The sequence below is a fragment of the Sorex fumeus genome, unplaced genomic scaffold, assembly GCF_029834395.1.
Source record: "Sorex fumeus unplaced genomic scaffold, SorFum_2.1 ptg000265l, whole genome shotgun sequence".
Lineage (NCBI taxonomy): Eukaryota > Metazoa > Chordata > Mammalia > Eulipotyphla > Soricidae > Sorex > Sorex fumeus.
Window position 1 is genome coordinate 26446107 of NW_026606322.1, and position 21373 is coordinate 26467479.

The 21373-nt window shown below is 49.5% G+C and overlaps 1 protein-coding gene across 3 annotated transcripts in view; it reads left to right on the plus strand.

Annotated features, from left to right (window-relative positions):
- Positions 1-21373, plus strand: part of RUNX1 (RUNX family transcription factor 1) — a 270729-nt gene that overhangs the window by 215338 nt on the left and 34018 nt on the right. For 2 of the 3 annotated variants that reach the window (XM_056109312.1, XM_056109311.1), the window contains one exon: positions 9390-9581. The exons of the other annotated variant lie outside the window; for it this stretch is intronic. In XM_056109312.1, coding sequence (XP_055965287.1) covers positions 9390-9581 — 192 coding nt within the window. The remainder of the gene's footprint in view (positions 1-9389; positions 9582-21373) is intronic. 3 annotated transcript variants of the gene reach the window in all.

Here is a 21373-nt window from a genome sequence, read left to right on the forward strand (position 1 = left end):
TAGATCAAGCCTCCCCCAGCCCCAACAATAATGTTTCACCAGTGGGAGTCCAGTGTTCTCTGCCCCAGCACAGAGCCTGGGGTTGAGGGTGAGGGGAGGCCTCCCTGCCCTGCAGCATTTGGATAAGATCTGATCTCTGTAGAGATGGCTCCAGGGCTGGGCTTCATAGTTGTATACCCCAGGATTTGATCCCAGGCCTCAGGTGGTCCGTGCAGCACTGGGGTAAAGGCCCACTGGGCCTGGGCATTGAAGCACCAGGCCTAGGTGGTTCCCTCCCTCCTTCCCTCCTTCCCTCCTTCACTCCTTCACTCCTTCCTTCCTTCCTTCCTTCCTTCCTTCCTTCCTTCTTTCCTTCCTTCTTTCATCCACTCAGTACTTATCAGGATATCACCCAACCTTGAAAGCACACTCAGTGCCCCCTCCCAACCCCATGTCCCATGGACACATTTTATTCACCAACACAAGAAGGGGTAGGGATGGGGACCCTGTAAAGCCATGGGAGGACCTGGGTGGGGCACACGAGGGCCCAGACAAGGCTATGAAGAAGGTAGACTGGACTCTGGGAATGATCCTTCCTGCGTTCCAGCCTGGGCCTAGCTCCGCTCAGATCTGCCCAAGTCCCGAACCCCAGGCCAGCTCCAGTAGGCATCAGGCAGCGTCTCCTGAGCCCTATCCCTGCTGGACACTGCCCCCGCGCCCAACCCTCACCCATTGCTTATCCGCAGCCACCCTGCCCCAAGTCTCCTTCCTTCTCCTCTGTTCTTCGAAGCTTTCATGCAGTGGCAGTGGTCTGTGAGGATGCTTAGGTCTCAGGTGTCTGCTTGGTAAACTGACACCTGCATATGGCATATGATAATTCCTGCCACCAAAAGCCCAACTTTCCTCTGTCCCACAGCTGCACTGACACCCCCCCCCCCCCCCCCCCCCCCCCCCCCGACCTCACCCAAGTTGCTCTACTCCAGAATTATCCCCAGAGGCAGGGGCTACTCGATAAGAGGGTGAGAGCAGTTTCTGTGCTTGGGGCAGCTTTGAACTTCCTAGAGGGTTCACCCTACATCACGTGACTTCCCCAGGGAAACATCTTGAACTTGGGAGCCTTCTGCCTCCTCCTTGGGACCTGTGCCTTGCCCTGCCCCTGCAAGGGCTCCCACTGGTCAGGGGCACCAGAAACCAAGCAATGTCCTCCCCTCACCACAGTCACCCCCCTTGCATGCCAGACGGAAGCTGGAGAAACCAATGGGATGGTACAGAGCTTGAGAATGGCTATTGAGGGAGTGGGGGCGGGGCTGGTCCCCAGGAGCCTGGGGAGTGAGCTACAGCCCACCTGCCACCGTGAGCTTGGACTATGGACCTCTGCTTTGTGTGTGATTTTGGCCTTGTGAAATTGGGGGTACGGTTTGGAATGGGGGGGTGCAGGAGCTAGCAGGTCGGGTGTGGTCCTTGGCCTGAAGACTGTTTGTTGATGGTGTTGCCCATCCAGCTGATGCTGCCTCTTGACATGGCTTTGCTTTCTACAACCTTCCTTTCAGGCTCATCTCGAGCAGAGAGGGCTTAGCCCAGCTCTGGAGGTCGTGTGGGATGTGGGATGTGGGTGGTGTGTATGGTGTGTGGGCAGGCATGGTTCGGATGCTATGTAGGTGTGGTGTGTGGTGTGCTCAGGGTGTGTGGTATATGCGTGATGTGTGTGGTGTGTGTGGTTGTATGCAGGGCATGTGGGATACGCCAGGTGTATATGGTATGTGTACTGTGAAGTGTGTGTACACGGTCTGTGTATGCTGTATGCTGAGTTTGTGGTGTATGGTTTGGGTATGGTGTAAGTGGTGTGTGTGTGTGTGTGTGTGTGTGTTTATGTGTGTGGTTTGTATCTGTGGCATGCGTGTGGTTTGTCTCTATGCACTGGGGTATATGTGGTACACGTGGTGGTCGGCATTATGGGAGAAACCAATACCAGAGGGCTGACTCGAGATGGCGTGTCAAGTTGAAAGAGGGTGCTCAGGAATTCCTCCAGAGAAGATAATGTGTCCCCAGAAACTTGAGGGATGAGAAGGCTGTCCAGGGGCATCTGGGGAAAGAAAATATTGAACTGCAGGAAAACAGGAACTGCAGAAGTCCAGAGACAGCCAAGTAGGAGAACAAATGTTCCTCCCTTCTGGTTTCAACTCACGGACCACTTCTGATAAGGTGCTAATTCTAGACCACCCCCTCTCCCCACCCCTCTCTCTACCCTTGGAGGGCTGGCCGGAGAGGACCATAGGTTGGGAAAATCCAGGCCAGGGACAAGCTCCCTTCCCCACACGACTCAGTACCACTAGCTCTACTGTTACTATCTGCAAGAGAACAAAAGCTTTGCCAAGCACAGGTACCGACGTCCTTGGTGATTCTGGATTTTGTCTCTCAGCTTCTCTGATGAGCATGTGGAGTGGATTCCCCCCACTGACATCTGCTGATTTATCCACCTGTCAGGAGTGTGGGCATGAGTACGGAGTGCCCAAGGCAGGCACTGGGATGAAGGGGTGTCGATGTTAATACAGGTCAGGCGATGGATGTGGCATTGGTCTTCGCTTTCTTCTGCTCCTGATAGGAGAGTTGAGCCATGAACCAGTAAAGTATCACTGTTGCCATAAGATCATGAGGGCCACAAGATTCTGTATCAAGGCTGGACTTTCTTCCCAGCCCCCCAAGTTTAGTGAGCTACTCCCCTGATGAGGCCTTGAAGGATCAATCCTTGATCCTTGGTCCTTGGTCCCAGTGGGTTGGAGAGCAGGAAGATTTGAACAGAGCATGCAAGTTACTGATAATTCATCACCCAAAAGGCCAGTGATGGATGGGCAAGCATCTTGTCCAGTGGCCAATAAGATGATCAGTACCTGGACCCTCTGGGTAGCGCCCCAGATTGGAAGAGCTGATGGGGATCAAGATAGAGTTCTGGAGACAAGCTTGACAGTTGAACTTGGGACTGGTTCCCAAAGGCCAGGTATCTGCCTGAAAGGGGTGTGTGTGTGTGTGGGGGGGGGGGGGGACAGATAGAAAATGTTTGAAAGCCCCAACGTCATATCAGGTTGTTCAAGAAAGCTCATGCTGAGAGCCGTCCAACAAGAACCAGTTGAGTCGCTAATCGCTTGCAGATGTAATTGCTGTGAAAGCTTTTAGAGCCCCCTTGGAGTAATCCATCTTAGTCCTTTAATTCCAGCCTTCCAGATAAGGAGACCAAGCGATGAAGAGACTTGCTCTTGTCCACAGGAAAGTTGGGTAGAAAAGCAGGTTTAGGACGGGGCGTTCTTAAACATTCAAATGGACACTCACACTTGTCTGGTGCCGTGTAGCTTCTGAGAGGGAGGAGGATTAGGGCAATGACATGAATTCCCAATCCTAGGGCTGCACAGGACTCTTAACTCTTGCATTTCTGAATGGAACCACAGGGCCCAGCCCAGGTAAGTCTTTTCTGCACAGCCCCAGAGTCCTTCCTGAGAGGATATGCCTCCGGGTGAGAATTCTGGGTTCACCTGAGGCCTCGGTTTGTTTTGGGGGACCATGGCTCAGTTCAGTGATGAAAGTGTGAAAGTCACACACCCCTTACTTGTGGCAGAGCTGGGTCAGGGGAGGGTGGGAGTGGGAGGGACTTCCAGCTGTATACATTGAAGAATTTTTTAAATAGTGATTTAAAAAAAAAAAACACCAAATAGTTATCACACACACACACACACACACACACACACACACACACAAAGAACTGCAACCCATTACCTAGTGCCCCTGTGGACTCTGAAATCCAGTTCTGCTTATGTTTAAATTCCAGCACATTTGAAGCACATTGAAAATGTATGCCAAAGCAAGGGGCTACCCCCCTCCCCCCGTCACCCCTGTGGCCCCAAATATCCACACTCCTGGTTTGTTCCCTGAAACAGCAATTTTATCCTCATCTAATCCTTCTTAGAAACCCAAATTTCCTAGCTTCACCCCCTCCAACCCTCCCCAGCCAGAATGTCTGAGTGGTGCCTGTGACCACACAATTCCAGATTCGTCTTTAGCCACGTCTTGTCTGGTGTGCAGGTGCCTGGGACTGGAAAGGCAGGTGTCAGCTCATTCCAGCGCTTAGATGTCGCTGAGAACTACCTCACTATTCACCTGGGGGTGAAGGGAGGGGTCCCAAGAGTTGGTGTTTCTTGTTTTTTTGGCACAGACTATGATGTAGGTATGCAGGAAAGTGAAGGGATACATACAAGGGGACTCTCCCTGCCCTTCTTCTCTGGTTGCTGTGTGAGATTGTGTCAATGATAGAATCTCTCTGAACTTTTCTTCCTACCCATGGAATTTCCAACCAAGACTGATTTCTCCGCTTCTTCTCCGGGTCAGCAATCTTCCACACTTATCCTCTGTCCCTAAATTGGAGATGTGGAAGAGACTGGGGTACAGGGTTAGGAGAAAGTTAGGCTCCCCATGTTTTTATAGCATTGATAACATGTGAGCATGTGTGTATATGTAGTCTAACATTTAACATAAGAATATTATGCATTATTGCATATTTTATATAGTGTTTATACCTAAAATAATATCATACATATAATAATAGAGGCGATCATAGCTATGTATCATGTATAATAATGGAAGTGTTGCCTGACTTTCACCAGCAGGTGGGATAGGTTCTTGGTTGGCAAGATTTATTTCAGTACTTGCCAGGTATGTTCAGGATGCCATTCCCATCCCATATTATTACTTTAAAATCTTACTGACTTTTATGAGCCTGACCCTGGAAGTTTGACTATTCATCCGGGAAAAATAAGCTATTTTCTTCAGACATCAATTGCTTTTGCTTAGTCATAAAGCAAATGAAGGGAAAAAATCCATATCTTGATATCCAAATCTGTGTCCTACATACCAGATTGATTGGCAAATATTTTTTAAAAGAATCGCAATGTTGTTGAGTACACACACACACACACACACACACACACACACACACACACACAACACCTAGATGTCTTTTAGGCATTAATATTTTGTATCGATTTTTCTCAGTTCATAACAGTAGTGCTTTGACATAACTTCTTTATTTTCTTGCTGAGGAAACCGGTAATGCCATATCAGGAACATACACCAACATGCTTAAATCTGGAAAACCATTTTCTCTAGCTGGACATTTCCACAAAAAAAAATCTGGTTTCTTTGTGAGGAGGGTGTGAGGTGGGTTGATAGAAGGTGCTTGGTATATTTCAGTGAGTTACAGCCTCAGACCCACACTGGTGTCCTGGAAAAGGCAGTTCAGATGTGAATGACTGGGCCTACCTCTTCGGTCCAGTTTCCTAATAGAACGCACAGAACACATCATCCTTCAAGGGCCCCCTACTCACAGCCATCCAGCAAACCTCAGACTGCATGTCCTTAGAATGAAATTAACTTGTGTGGCGCAACCAGATTTATTTTGATTCTATTTTCTCCTTGAACTTTTGGTGACTGCACATACTGATGAAGTTCTACTGGAGTCCTTTTTGAAAAAATAAAAAATAAAATCATGAACATGGTCATAAAGAAACATAATTTCAGATCCTTTTCATCTCTGTTTAAGATCCATCGAGATGTCTGACAAGAAATCTGGCCGTGGCCACTATTTTAAGCACTTCCCTGTCAAATGTCACTCTGGCTTCCCAAGCCCATGCCAGGCTACAGGGGGATCTCAGTTGAGACCGCCAGAAAGTGGGTGCCAGGGTTGAAGTCCCTGTTGCCCTCTGAGGTTCAGTCCTCAGAAAGAAAGAAGAAAAGCGAGTTTGATTGTGGACATTTCCCATACTCCAGTATTTACAATTCCAAGGGCAAATTGACATTCTAATTGCACACAGATACAGGAAACGAGACAGAAAGCCTTCTCCCGCCCTGGCCTGGAAGGTTTCTATCAGAAGCTTCTATATTTCACACCAAATCCTGCTCTTTGGCACATAAAATCTGATGGTTTCAGAAAAAAAAAAGAATTGGGTGTTCTGATTGAGTTTCTAAATGCATCCGAGCCACACCTTTCAAATGATAAAGCTTTTGATTTCCCTGTGGCCTTGGGGTCACATCTCTGGAGCACAGAGAAAGGGGTTCACAATTTCCTGCCAAGGCAATAAGGTTATGACTCCCAGGAACTGAATGTAGGGAGGGAATGAATGCCAGCCCCCCCCCCCCCCCCGCCAGCACCCCCACACCTCCGGCACTTAGCTCCGCAACTCCTCGGGCTTAGGAAATAGCTTAGAGTGGAGAATTGTTTTCTCAGAGAGTTATGCCTGAACATTCCTGCGAGAGTAGACAGTCATCAGCTAATCTCTGTAAATGACTACGATTTTGGCAGGTGTCAGCTGGTCCAGAGATCACTCACATGTTAAAACTTTGTTTTTAAGGATGGGACAATGAGAAGGGACTCATAAAAAAAATTTCTTTAAGCCATGTCTCTTCATATCTGGCCACAGTGGAGCCTTAGCTCAAATGATTTGTTTCTGTTTGGTTTCTCGAGGGCGTAAGGTCCCACTCGTGGTAGCTGAGAACAGGTACTATGGAGAAGCTTTCCTTTTTTTTTATTTTTAATTTTAGGGGGGGTCCCACATCATGGTGCTCAGGGCCTTCTCCTGGCTATGTACTCAGGAATCTCTCTTGCAGTGCTCAGGGGTTCAGTTGTGGTGCTAGGGATTGAACCAGAATTGGCCACATACAAGACAAAGTGCCTTAGGGGGCTGGAGCGATAGTACAGGGGGGAGGGCGTTTGCTTTGCACGAGGCTAACCCGGGTTCGATTCCCGGCATCCCATGTGGTGGCCTCTGCCAGGAGTAATTCCTGAGTGCAGAGCCAGGAGTCACCCCTGAGCATCACCGGGTGTGACCCAAAAAGAAAAAAAAAAAAAAAAGACAAAGTACCTTAACTTACGCTGTGCTCTCTCTCTGGTCCAGTGGTCCAGTGAAGAAATTTCTCCCAGGGCTGGCCTTTGACTCCCTCAAATAAGGGGCTGCCTTGTGCCCAGAATGATCCCAGAAACCTCCTTCCTCTCATGGCCCACACTCTAAGAAGACCTAGTGTTCTTCACAACTGCCTTGTGTGCGTCAGAAAATGTGAAGTTTTGAAATGGGTGCAAAGCTTGCTAGAAACTTCTGCCTCATGGTTTTGTCACCTTCCTCCTAAGGCCGTAGAACTCTCCGGAATCCTTGCCTTCTTCCCTCCTTAAACCCAAGAACCGGTGTTCGAGGCCTGGGAGAGGCAATTGTGGGGCTTTTCTGAGAGAGAACTCCAGCTCTTTCAGTCAGATCATGAGGAAATGGAGCCTGGGTCCCTAAACGCTGAAGAGGGAGGAGTCCAGGAAAGCTCTGCCCAGAGACATTGAGTTTACTCCCCTCAAGGACAGAAATAGAATGCTCTAGAAAAAGACGTTTTCGTACTTCAGAGGGAAAGGATGACAGGGGTTGTTCCGGGACCTGGCCCGATGGCCTTTCGCCCACAAGGCCGGGTGCTTAAAATACTCAGCCGGTAAGAGGCCTCTCACATGGGAGCTGGCCTGTGTGACTCAGGCTGTTTGTGTTCAGGCCGAATGTTGTGGGCTACAGGGCTGAATCAGAGTCCAGATTTGCCTTTGGTGACACATGAAAAGAGGGAGCGTTGCATTTGAACTACACAAATATTATGCTTAAGTATTTTTCCTCCTCCTGGAGCCAAGCAGGTCTTGTTCGTGATAAAAATCACTGCAGTATAGTGGGTCCTTTTTCTCGCTCTGCAATCTGAGACTGTGGCAGCGGTGCCAAGGGGCCGGGCAGCAGGCAGAACCGGCCGGCCACAGAGATTTGGAGCCATCCTACACGTTATAAAATTTAATTTCATAATTGTAGCGATTGGGAGCGGGGCCCGATGCGTCCTTCTCGGCTGCCCCGTGCAGAGCTGCGGGGTGGGGGGGGGGTCCTCTCTTTACAGGATCGTTGGGTGGGGGGGCTCCAGCATTTGAAATGGACCTGGGGCATGGCTAAGGAGATTTATTTTCCAATTTTGAGACCCTGTGAGCATGGGGGGGGGGGGGGGTAGCAGGGTGCCTGTGGAATCCTCCATTTAAACCTGAGCCATAAAGGGTGTGTGTGTGTGTGTGTGTGTGTGTGTGTGTGTGTGTGTGTGTGTGTGTGTTTCTGGGTGAGGTGGTGGTGTGGGGGGAGATGGTCAACGTGAGGGGGTCCATGGGTCTATCAACCCTATTTGACAGGCCTGTCTCCAATTGATAGCCTTTTGGGGGGGACTCCCAAGCTATGCTTAAGGAACCCAGGGGCCATGACTGGAGATTTGGGGACCACTCAGGGCAATGGATAATTTGAGCTCTGACCTGAAAATGCCTTAGGGCGGGGTTGGGGGGCACCCAGATCACTTGGCCACCACGGGGCCTTCTGGACCACACCCAGCAGTGTCCAGTGGCCTCCAAGGCTGCCCCTAGTAGTACTCAGGGGACCCTATAGTGCCAGGGATTGAACCCTGGGCCAACTGAGTGCAAGGCCCCAGCGTGACCCCCTGTACCTTCTTCCTGGTCTTTTGTGTGACACTGACTTTGTGTAATCAAAACCCCCGATACCTTACCCTGATGCGGGGGTGGCCTCCCACCCCACCTTGGATCTCAGCATCTCTGGGAAAGTGTTTCCAGCCTGGGCATCCCTCCGAGATGCTCCCGTGGGCTGGGCCTGCTGGGAACGTTGTTCCGGACCAGGCCTACTGCTCCTTCCGGTCAATTCCTCTTTGAGGGGGTGCCCCCGGGAGTGGCAGGAGCAAGAGGGCTCCTGAAAACGCTGGCCAGGCTCGGGGGTGGTGCTGGGCTGCAGGGGCCCTGCCTTTCTAAAGCAGGAGCCAGGCCGTCCCTGGGGGGCTGTGGGTTTGCAGCCACGCCCCGCTTCCTGTTGGAAGAAGACTGCTCCTCTGTGCCCCAGCCCACTTTGCTGAGGCTGGGGTGGCCGGTTGGCAGCAAGGGTGCCATGGCGGGGGAGGGGACCCTTCCCTGCTGCCATCCACGAACCCGCAGCCAGTGGCCAGATGCCAGCCGTTAATGTGCTTTCTCCCCCTCCCCCACCTCCCGGCATGCCCACTGCACTCTGCCCAGTGAAGACGGTGCAGAGGGCCAGGTAGGGGTGGGGGTTGGGGGGCAAGGCTCAGGCTGGGGGGGCACCCTAGGGTTGGCATCCCAGTTTGCAGTGGGGACCCCCACTTCTCCCCTCCCCCCATAACAGCAGCAGCAGCAGCTGGAAACATGGGCCCAGCTCCTGCAGAAGCATGCTGGGCACGAGGGGTGCGTGAGGGGAAAGAGAGGAGCACCCCTACTTTTTGGCCAATCCACAATACATGTTCTGATCTGTTCCTCCTCCTCCTCCTCCCCTGCCTCTCCCCCCCCACCCCCCCACCACCACTAGGACATCGGCAGAAACTAGATGATCAGACCAAGCCCGGGAGCTTGTCCTTTTCCGAGCGGCTCAGTGAACTGGAACAGCTGCGGCGCTCAGCCATGAGGGGCAGCCCACACCACCCAGCCCCCACACCCAACCCTCGGGCCTCCTTGAACCACTCCACTGCCTTTAACCCTCAGCCTCAGAGTCAGATGCAGGGTAAGTACCAGAGCCCGCTGCCTTCACACCTCACCAGGGTGCAGTTCCTCCCCCCCCTCCCCACCGCCATAAGCTCTGGCTTCATTCACCTCCCTGCTCCTGCTGCTAGGGGTCCTGGGAGCGGGTAGGGGTGGGGGTAATGGGCCAGCCAGGCCGGGGAGTTTCACAACGATGCTCTTGGGCCTGCCCCAGACCAATGGTGTCTGCTCAGCATGGCACAGATGCCCCCACTCCATGCAGAGGCCTAGGTCTAGAGGAAATCTGGAGAGCTGTGGAGAGAAAAGGCCTGGACTTAGGGGAAGCATTGGGTTGGGCTGTGCCTATTATGGTAGAACACACATGCACCATGCATGCACACGTGTGTGCACACACACCCGAGCCTCCTCGACCTCAGATGCTTTCGGCAGTTCCTAGGTAACATAGGTTTTTTTTTTTTTTAAGAAATCACAGGACTCTGGGGAGACCATGACATGAAGGGTTTGATGTGTCATCTATGAATGGCATTGACTCATTTGGCTAAGAATGGCCCGCAATGGAGCAAGATGACATGGCAGCAGGGGAAAAAAAAACAAACAACTAAACAAAACTGTAAAATACAAGAACAGCATCAAACACTGGGCAAATCACAGGCCAAATTCATTTACCCTGGAGGAAGCAGAGTCATCCATGATTATTTGTTCTGCGATACCATTTTTAATTTCCATCCTTTTCTTGGGCCATGCAGGACACAGTGGCACAGGCCAGGATCTGGGAGAGATTCTTTCCTCGATGCAGGAGGAAGGGCCAGAAGTGGCTTGGACTTGCTGCCTGTCTTGGGGAGAGGGGGTGTGTGGCCTAATTTGGGGGAGCAGGCTTCTCAGGCTGAGCTGGACAGGCTGTGCAGGCAGCCCACATCCTTTGGGATCATTAGCCCATTGCTCTATATTGAGGATGCAAAGCTCATGGGAGTGTCCTCAAGGACACACGCACCACCCGCAGTTAGGGCAACACGGCCTTTCCCTCTCTTGGGCTCATTTTCTCTTATTCTAGTGGAAAATTCCCAGAGCATCCTCCCATAAGCCCCGATGGATGCAGCTGTTCCGTGGCCTGTCTTAGCACTGGCCTTTAGCAGACCTGCAGAAGCCTAAAGCTGGTTTGGGGGCGTCAGGCAGATTCTCTTCTTCAGAACCTCATTCACCGTGTCTTAGGAAAAGAGTCCATGCAATCCTTGCTTTCTCTAGGTTCTTAATAATCATGCATTCCTCTTTCAAATATACAATTTTTTTCCCTTTATTTTATTTTATTTTTTTTAAAGTTGTAGATTTACAATTTTTTTTTCTTTGGTTTCAATCATACAATGATCAGATACCCATCCCTCCACCAGTGCCCATCTTCCACCACCATGGATAATATCCCTCCCACCCCCATCCCCCCATCCCCCCTGTCACTGTGGCAGGGCAATCCCCTGTGTTCTCTCTCTCCTTTTGGGTGTTGTGGTCTGCAAAAGAGGCATTGAGTGGCAAACATGTTCAGTCCATAGTCTACTTTCGACATGCATCTCCCCTCCTGGGAGGATCCTCCAAACATCCTTTATTTGGTGCTCCCTTCTCTATCTGAACTGCCCTTTCCTCTAGGATACCCGGCTGGCCTCTAAGTTATGGGGTAATCCTCCTGGTGCTGATCTCAGCTATTCTTGGGTATTAATCTCATACTTTGTTACTTTATATCCCCCAGATGAATGCAATCTTTCTGTGTCTATCCCTCTCTTTCTGACTCATTTCGCTTAGCATGATACTTTCCATATTGTACCACTTGTATGTAAATTTCATGACTTCATCTTTTCTAACAGCTACATAGTACTCCATTGTGTAGATGTACCAAAGTTTCTTTAACCAGTCATCTGTTCTTGGGCATTCAGGTTTCTTCCAGTTTCTGGCTATTGTAAAGAGTGCTGCAATGAACAAACAAGTGCAGATGTCACTTCGACTATACATTTTTGCCTCTCTGGGATATATTCCCAGGAGTGGTATTGCTGGGTCAAATGGGAGCTCAATTTCTAATTTTTTGAGAATCGTCCATACTGTTTTCCAGAAGGGCTGAACCAGTGGACATTCCCACCAACAGTGAAGGAGTGTCCCTTTCTCGCCACATCCATGCCAGCATCGGTTGCTTTTGTTCTTTTGAATGTGGGCCAGTCTCTGAGGTGTGAGATGGTATCTCATTGTGGTTTTGATCTGCATCTCCCTGATGATTAATGATGTAGAGCATTTTCTCATGTGCTTTTTTGCCATTCGGATTTCTTCTTTGAGAAAGTTTCTGTTCATTTCATTGCCCCATTTTTGGATGGGGTTGGATGTTTTCTTCTTGTGGAGTTTAACCAGTATTTTGAAATATACAATTTTTTTTAAAAAAATTTCAAAATGCAAACACGAGGAGTAAGTTAGACCAGATGGCACCTTAAGTGGGAGAGTTGGAGTCAGGATGAAATGATGTTTTTCCTCTGAATGAAAGAAAATTCTGGAGGAGAGTCTTTGATAGTGTGTTTTGGGGCCATTTGAGTTCATAGGTGACCTCTTCAAGGTTCTGTTTGTCACCTCTGAGATGAGACTTCCTGTGTCTGTACTCCCTGGCATCACTAGCCGTGGACAATTTGGCCCATTATGGGATTCACCCTGTTGATGGATCTCCTACCAGAAGGACATTCTGCTTCATGGGGGCAAGTTAAAATGGTCCCCTGAAGTGGACACTGGTTCACACTTTGGGTGAGGGGGGGTGCCCCAACAGTGACATACTCGCTTTACCAAAAAGAAAAGGGAGTTGGGTGCGGTTGCAGTCGTGCTGAATTCTTGCCACACACTGAGGCATTCTTCAGCTCTTTGGAAGACCGTCTGCTTAGCATGGTGTTAGGTTAACACAGAGCATCACCCTTGTCTCTTGTTAAACCTCTTGATTTCTGCCACAACCAAGTAATGCTGACTTTCAGAGCACCCTAGGGGCTTGGGGGCTGCTCTGAAAAAATGTGTTAACTATGTTACTCACTTTCTTTCCAAAATGTGACTTCAAGTTTTCACTTGTAAAATGGTAGGAACAACTTTTTAAAAATAAGTGTCTGGGGTATTTTCATATAAAGCTACTTTCTTTTTTTTTCTTCCTACGAGAGAAAGAGAGAGAGAGAGAGAGAGAGAGAGAGAGAGAGAGAGACTATTTTTGCCTAGTCCTGCTAGGTGTAGACCCTTTGGGTATTTTTATCTTTGCCCCTGAAATTAAAATGTTATCAGGGATAATAGTCTGACCTCTTTGAGTTAGAACCCTCATTTTGTCCTTGACAGGTGGGAAAACAGTGATTTGGCAGGGTTAACCATAATGTCGCTATTATATTTAAGAAAATGCTTTCTGTAACAATTCAATATGTATTTATGGCTCTCTTGGAAACAGCAGCAGAGATTGTTAGAAGAAGCATCGCCAAAGGAAGCAGTTCTGGAATGAAAATGTGAGAGGGATGTGTGAATGTGTGGAAGCATCAGCTGGGGGTAGATGGTGGGTTCCGGTGAGTCGAGCAAATCCTTGTTGCTTGGGCCTTGCCAGGAAGTAGGAGATCTCAGGGAGGAAATAATGCCTGTATTTATCTAGACTCAGGTGCGCTTGAGAATGCCTCAGAATAGGTGTCTCTGGAGCTCTGCATGCATTGCCATGCCACCCAACCGCTGTTTGTTTGTTGAGGTTTGACCAACAAAAGGGCCAGGGCTCATTTCCATTTCCTACTTTTCCAGCTCTGACAATGGTCTCCAAAGTCACTTTGTCATGGCTACGCGTCTCTGCAAGTCCAGGCAGCCCCAAGCCCCACCTTCATGCTAGAAAACACTCTCTCAGTTGTGGGGAGGACAAGGGACATAGGCCCAGGGAAGTTTCTAGAAAGGCAAGGTGCTCGGACAATCACACCTGCCTCTTAGAGATGTCAGCAGACAACCCACAAACCGAGCGAGTGAGTTCCATGTTTTCCCTCCTTCTGGATCCAAATGAGTGCACCACATAGGAGCCTTCTGAATTTCCTCCTTCCAGGGAAGAAAAAAATAAGTGTGGTTGTTGGTGAGAACTGTCAGATGAGTGAATTGCGGAGGTCATCTTGGTGCTTCTTGTGCTGCTGTGAGCACAGAGGCAGGAGGTTTAAGTCTTTCCCTGAATCAGTTGTGTAGGAAAGATACTGGCACCAGCCAGACCTTTCATATACATTCTTCTCTTCCTTCCACACTCATGTAGTTTCTAGACAAAGTTGAACCTCAGAGGTTAATCATTGCCCCATCATTCCAAGACTGAAAGTAGTGGGTGGATCTTGACTTGAATTCAGCACCCCTTCTCCTGGCCTCCTACTCTTAGATTCAGATTCAAGTAGACACGGGGTTGGCCATTGTCAAGGAGAATCACAGTCTCCCAAGGGAAGATGGGACAAGCACCAACCTGGCCAACCACGGAGCTCTTCCGTATTGAATATATTCTGGCATAATGTGGCAGTGAATCATTTGAGGAGTTAAGCCTCATGCTGGACCCACTCTTTGCTTCCTGAAGTAGGACACTGCTGACTTTTCTAGTGCAAAATCCTCTCTAGTAGGACCCTAGGGACCAAGTCTTCTTGGTGACAAACCCCAACAACATGGAATCTGCTTTGTGCCAGAAACCTTGCTGGCATTTAGAATTTAGTTTGGTCAAGAGTGGCCCCGACCTCTCATTATCTCCTGGTTTTTAATATTACCATTCTTGTTACTCCCCTCCACCACCCTGAGGGAAAGTGATCACATTCTGGTGTGCTAGCATGTACCTCTCCTTGTGATAGTTTCTATTTTGTTTCTCAGTGGTTTGGGTGTTCTTATCAGCTGTCCAACTTTATCAGCTGGGCTGACAAAAGGAAAACAAGTTTTCTCTTTTCCACTTTCTTGTAGGAAAAGAGATAAATCCCCTTGCCAGCCTTTAGGCATAAAATATCATATTGCTTGTCATCTGTTCCCTTTCCTTTCTCACTCTATCATTATGTCTCCTCTCTCTCTCTCTTTTCCAGTCTCTCTCTCTTTCTCACACACTCTCTCTCCCACTTCCTTCACTCCCATCAATTCTAGATGCCCCCAAACAAAGTGCTCTTTGGTAATCTTGAGACCAAAGGCTACAAATACCAGAAATTCTCTCTATAAATCTATAATGCTCCACCAGCCAGTTTCCAGAGTGCTGGAAGTCAGCTTCTAAGCCAGGCCACAAATAGTACCAATGAAAAAGGACTCAAAACTCTGTGTCCTCGGGTTCAAGATCATTCTCAAGGCATCCAAACCTTACAAGCAAAGCAAGCATGCACCCTAGAAGGGGAAGGAGGCAAGTGTAGCATCATCCCTGGATACCCCACCCCAAGAGCTTACCCTGCACCCCTTTCCCCATTCCCTTTATGGGGCCCCAGGAGTCAATGAGCTTTCCAGGAGAGAGTGAGAACTCACTCTGTGTGCTTTGGAACCTCTGCCAACGCTCCTTACAGTCCCCACTCTGAGGAAGTCTGATAGGCTCCTACCCAAGCATTATAGTGGAGACATCCCCCCAAAGGGAAAGAAGGATGCAGGGGGGAACAAACCAAGCCGCAGATTTCTCCATCAGTCAAAAGCCAAAGCCCTGGCTTTGTCTTTTCTTCATTTTGGGGTCTTCTGTTTGGGATCACCACCCCGAGCGGGGCTGGGGGCCACTCCCTGCTCAATGACCATCTGCCGACTGACAGAACAGTGCCCAGCTCTGCACGCCAGACCCCAGCTCTCCAGAGGAACTGCTGCATCTGAGGGGGTTCTCAGCACACAGGGGACCAGGAACATCAAAAAAAAATTTTGAAGCACTTTTTAGATCCATATTTTCAGGAATGTGTTGATAAAACCCTGCAGACACCTTTTGTAATTAGAAGAAAAGAGACTTTGCTGCGGGGCTGATCTTAAAGATGGACTATTCCTTCTGTGGAACTGATGCATTCTGAATTCCTGCCTTATTCCAGCAAAGTGTGCTCATGTGCACAGACCCATGTGCACTCATGGTGCAAGGTTTGCTTCCACAGAATACAGTTCACTGCAGCAGCAGCAGCACCATTTGATCCTGCAGTTAAAAGCAATGAGAACTGGGCTGAGATCAGAGACTCCCAGAAGGCTGCCTTAGTCCACATGTAGACATTAGTCCTCGATGCAGACACCTGTAGAGACTTCTGGCAAATTGCTTCATCTAGCTTTTTTTTAAAAAAATTTTTTATTCTACCTTTTTCCTTTTTTAAAATTGAATCACCATGAGATAGAGTTACAAAGCTTTCATGATCTGGTTTCAGTCATACAATGTCCCAACACCCTTCCCTCCACCAGTGGACATGTCACAACACCAATGTCCTTCTTCCCCCCCCTACACGCCTCCCCCCCCCACCAGCCTGCCTCTATGGCAGGCGCTTTTCTTCTCTCTCTCTCTCTCTCTCTCTCTCTCTCTTTCTCTCTCTCTCTCTCTCACACACACACACACACATACCCCTAAGGACAGTAGAAACAAGGGCCAGGAAGATTGGGGATTGGTCCGTGGTTGGAAGCCTGCTTCAAGAGCTAGAGGAGAGGGCAGTTGGGATAGAGAAGGGACCATTATGATGGGACCAGTGATGGTTGAAGGGATCGCTCTGGATGGGACATGTCCTGCAAGTGGGCAAAGGACCAAATATGGTGGCCTCTCAGCTTCATCTCTTTGTCAATTTTGTTTTGAGTTACACCCAGCTGTGCTCAGGGTTTATTCGTGTCCCTGCACTCAGGGATTGTTCCTGGGGGAGGGGTAGCAGTGGGGAGGGCGTCCAGCATGGGTGTTAGGAATTGAACCTGGACTGGTCACTTGCAAGGCAACTGCCTGACCAGCGCTCTATACTGTCCGACCCTTGCTTCACCTCCAAAGGCCTGGTTTCCTTCTCTGTGAAGCGGGAGAGCTGACCCTGCTTTAAGAATCTAACCCAGTGGCCTCCAGATCAGGGGGTATGAATGCCATCTCCGGCTTCCACTTATGCTGAGTTGCTACTGTCAGCTTCGACCAGGCCCCATGCGTTCATTTCCTGAGGCTGCTGGAACTGGCCATCACACATTTGGAGGCTTGAAACCACAGAAATTCTTGTTCTCCTGGTTCTGGAAGCTGGAGTTCTGAACTGCCCGCAGAGATTTGCTCCCTCCACAAGGCCCTGCTGAGAGCCCTTCTTGCCTCTTCATGCCTCTGGCGGCTCCCAGAGTCCCTTGACTTGAGCCTATGCTGGCATCGCCCTCCCTCTCCTTCCCCCCACCCCCCCACCGCTTTGCCGTCCCTCTCTCCCCTACCTCCTCCCCTTCTCCAGGTCCTCCTCTTTTCTGGGGCATCTCCTCCTCTGCCTGTCATTGAATTTCAGCCCCACGAAGGAAGCCTATGGTCATCTCCTCTCAAGACTCTTCACTCAGTCATATCTGCAACCACCCTGGTTTCCAAATGAGGTCACTTCCCAGTTCCTGGGGTCAGGAAATGGACAGGCACTGGTACCTTTCTCTTCAGTCCTCTTAGGCTGAAAGGATGAGGGGGCATCGGGCAAAGTTAGATAACCCGTCCTGTGGTATTTCCCATATCCAAGATGGTGGGCAGAAAGTGGGAGCTCAGGGTTGGGGTGATAGCACTGTGGGGAGGACGCTTGCCTTGCATGTGGCCAACTCAGGTTGGATCCTAAGCATCCCATATGGTCCCCTGAGCGCCATCGGGAATCTGGAGTAATTCCTGAGCGCAGAGCCAGGAGTAAGCCCTGAACACTGCCAGGGTGGGCATACCCCCTCCCCCAAAAAAGGGAGCTTCATGGAGCATGCCTCAGTGTCTCCCTAAAGCTTTCTAGGGGTCACCATGTCCTCCTACCATTCTTGAACTTTTGTTGTTTGGGCGGGGCGGGGGTGGGGTGGGGTGGGGGGAGTGTTCCTTGTCCATCCCAGCAGATAGAGGATATACATTTCCTTCTATTGAGGTAATTTGGTTACAACTTTGTGTAACTTCACCTCTCCACAAGCGTAGTGACCACAACACACCCACTGCCGAAGCCCTAGTTTCCACCTACCACCCTCCCATCTGTCCCTTCCCCTGTCCACTTGCCCATTTACCCCCCAGTAACCTCCACTCTATTGTGAGAATCTGCAGGCTGGTTCTTCTGTTGATTTGATTGCATTTTTCCCCTTCATACTCAACATAGTAGTGAAATCCTAACGGTATTTCTCTTTCTCCCTCTGATTTACTCTGCTGCACATAACACCCTCCAGCTCCATGCATCCTGTCACTGTCACTGTCCTCCCGTTGTTCATCGATTTGCTCGAGCGGGCCCAGTAACGTCTCCATTGGAGACTTTGTTGTTACTGTGTTTGGCATATCAAATACGTCCCAGGTAGCTTGCCAGGCTCTGCCGTGTAGGCAAGATACTCTCAGTAGCTTGCTGGGCTCTCCGAGAGGGGCGGAGGAATCGAACTCGGATCAGCCATGTTGGCTGCATGCAAGGCAAACGCCCTACCGCTGTGCTATCACTCCAGCCCAGCTCCATGCATATTCTGGCAAATGATAAATAAGAGGGCATCATTTTTTCTTACACCAGAGCTGTGTCGCATGTTGCAAAGTGGCCACCTCTGCTTTATCCACTCATCCGTCCTTGGGCATATAGTTTGTTTCCAGAAATATTGTGCAGTGAACTTGGGGGTACACATATCTTTTTGAATAAGTGATTTCCTTTGCCTAAATAGCCAGACATAGGCTTGCTGGATCATAGAGTAGTGAGGTTCTTCCTATTTTCTCGGGGACCTATCCACAAAGATCCAGAGAACTCAACAGTATAAAGGAGTCTCTGTCCAGTGTCATGAAACAGTGTTGACCAGGAAACACAAGGCCTTAATGCCATTAGCCCTCCAAACCTCATGAGAGTTGGGGGCTGGAGCAATAGCACAGCGGGTAGGGTGTTTGCCTTGCACACAGTCGACCAGAGTTCGATTCCCAGCATCCCATATGATACCCCGAGACCTGCCAGGAAAATTCCCGAGTGCAGAGCCAGGAGCAACCCCTGAGCATCGCTGGGTGTGACCCCCCCCCAAAAAAAACCTCATGAGAGATGGCAGTGTTAGAACAGAAGGCTCACGGACGCCACCACAGCCAGCTGGGACGGGCTCAAGCCCACAGTCTCCAGGGACTGGGCAGATTGCTGTTGTTTTGCAGCAGTCTCCTTAGCGTCTTCTGTGGCTTCGTGGCCTTCCACCGTGGCCCCCGTCTGGTTCTGAAAGGCTGGTGATTCGCTTTGCATATCTCATGATCCCCAATTTACAAATCCCCCAAAGATAGCCTTTTGGATTTGGATATTTAAAGAAGGAGCTTTGACTGTAGCCAGGCAGTCGTCAAGTGGACTAGAAGTTTGTGCCCAGAGAACAAACTCTATCTGCTGATAGAAAAGCAGAGCCAGTGTAAAACAAAACTCTCATTAGAAAGCTGCTCTCCGGTTCCTTGTCGTCCCCTAAACTGAGTCATTGGTTTCATTCATTTGCATGATTTTTTCCTCATATTGTGGAACAGAAATACAGGCCCGCGATAATTTAGTTATTTTAGGGCTCTTTAAAATACAGCATGTCTGATTTAAATAATGTCGAGGAACTACAATTACTTCTGTCTTATTTCCGTCTGGTCGTCAGAACAGAACCCCACTTTTAGGGCTGCACCCAGGGCAGGGGGGGTCCTCAGTGGCTAATGTCAGGAGCACGTGATGTCAAGATACATTTGTAGGATATTTTTCATACCTTCTTCTCAAAACCAGAGCCCCCAGGAGCTTTCTGGTTTTCTCATTATCAAACAATTGTCTTCAAAGCAGTAGACCGGGCGCAATTGTTATGGAGATTAAGGACGGGGATTGCAAAACACGGGTGACTCTGGAGCCTCCAGTGACAAACCCAGTTTCTTTCCATGGACTTTTCTTCCATAATCTCTTGCTGGCAGAACATTCATGTTTTGTTACTAGAGATTCAATTACCACTTACAGTAAAGACAACAAAATGCTAATTTAAAAGAGAGAGAAAGAGAGGTTGTGAGAGAGAAAGAGAGAACTCACCCTAAAAACAAACATTAGCCAATCATATCTATTTTCTGTTTCATTGAGCACGTTGGAAGGCTGGTTTAAAAAAAAAAAAGCCGTGTCTACTTCTTATTCACCTGACTTTGGGTTATTTTGATTACTGAGCTATTGGAAGTCTTTGCAGGGAGTACAGCCTCTCTCTGAAACAGTGCAGCTAGGACACAGACTGTTTAAACCTGGTATGTGGGCCAGAGAGATAGGAGAGTGGGGAAGCCGCCTACCTTGCTTGCGGCTAACCCAGGTTTGATCTCAACATTGGCACTCAAAAGGGTTTCCCTGCAGAGCCAGGAATAAGCCTTGAGCACAGCTGGATGTGGCCCACAAACAAACAAACAAACAAACAAAATCTACCGATTTAAAAAAAAAGGTAATATGCATTTTCAAGAAGAAAAAAAAAAAGACAAAACCCAGGCATCATGTTCCTGCAAAGCCATGGAAAGGAGAAATAGAGCGAAAGGGATGGATATTTCTCCCAAGCGCATGGGCCCCTATCCTGGACACCTTCAATATTTCACACTCCCCTAGTCCTACCTAGGGTCTAGAACATTCCAAATGGAGTGTCAGGCTTGGCAAAAGCATCTTTCTGTTGGGTTCAGTACAGGAGTGATAGAACCCATTTGTAAGGGCGATTTCCCTCTCTCAGTGGGGCTCTGGCTTTTCACTAGAAAGTGGTAGAAAGAAGGGAGAGAGTGGTCGGGGGGGGGGGGCGGGTGGCTGGGGGAGAGGGGGGACTCTGATCCCCACATCTCAGGACACCTACAGCTGTCATATGACCATGCTCCCCAAATTCTAAAATGCATGCCAGAAACTAAAGTGTGCGGTCCCCGGCCCTCTTGGACCTTCCACTGGCCCCATATGCAGGAAGCAGGGTCAGGGTTCCAGCTCAGACCTAGTCCTGTGCTTCTGAGGAAGTGGTCCTTCCATTCTGGGATTTGGATGGGACTACACTGGAGGCTGGGCTGGAGCAATAGCACAGTGGGTAGGACGTTTGCCTTGCACGCGGCCAACCTGGGTTGGATCCTCTGTCCCTCTCGGAGAGCCCGGCAAGCTACCGAGAGTATCCCGCCTGCACGGCAGAGCCTGGCAAGCTCCCCGTGGCATATTCGATATGCCAAAAACAGTAACAACAAGTCTCACAATAAAAACATTACTGATGCCTGCTCAAGCAAATCAATGAACAACAGGAAGACAGTGCTCCAGTGCTGCACAATTATCTCACTACCAGTTGCTGGCTCTTACATGCTACACTGGTGTCCCAAGCACAGAGAATTCCCAAGGGAGCCCCCCAGGAGTGCAGGCTTCGAGCTTGTACTGCCTTAGCTTTTCTGCGACTTGCCCGGCACATGTGTAAAGTGCTCGCTTCCTGGGGCAGAAACATTGTCTCAGCCTTATGGTTTTATGCCTCCAACTTAAGTCCTTCCAGGGGCTGAGCAGAGGCACGGGGAGTGTCTGCTGCTGGCTCTGTGTGTCTTTGGCAGGGCTCCTGACTTGGGGGCTGGAGCATTAAAACAAATTCGGAAGCAATTGTCAGACTAAGGGTCATGTTTCTTGTAGTTGCAGGTCAGCCCCGGGATGGGGTTTGGAGATGTGAGAGGCATCTCAGGGCCACCACACACACGATACAAGGATCGAGTGATGGGTGCATCTGTAGGTGTCAGAGCCAGGGCTGGTCATAGCGTTG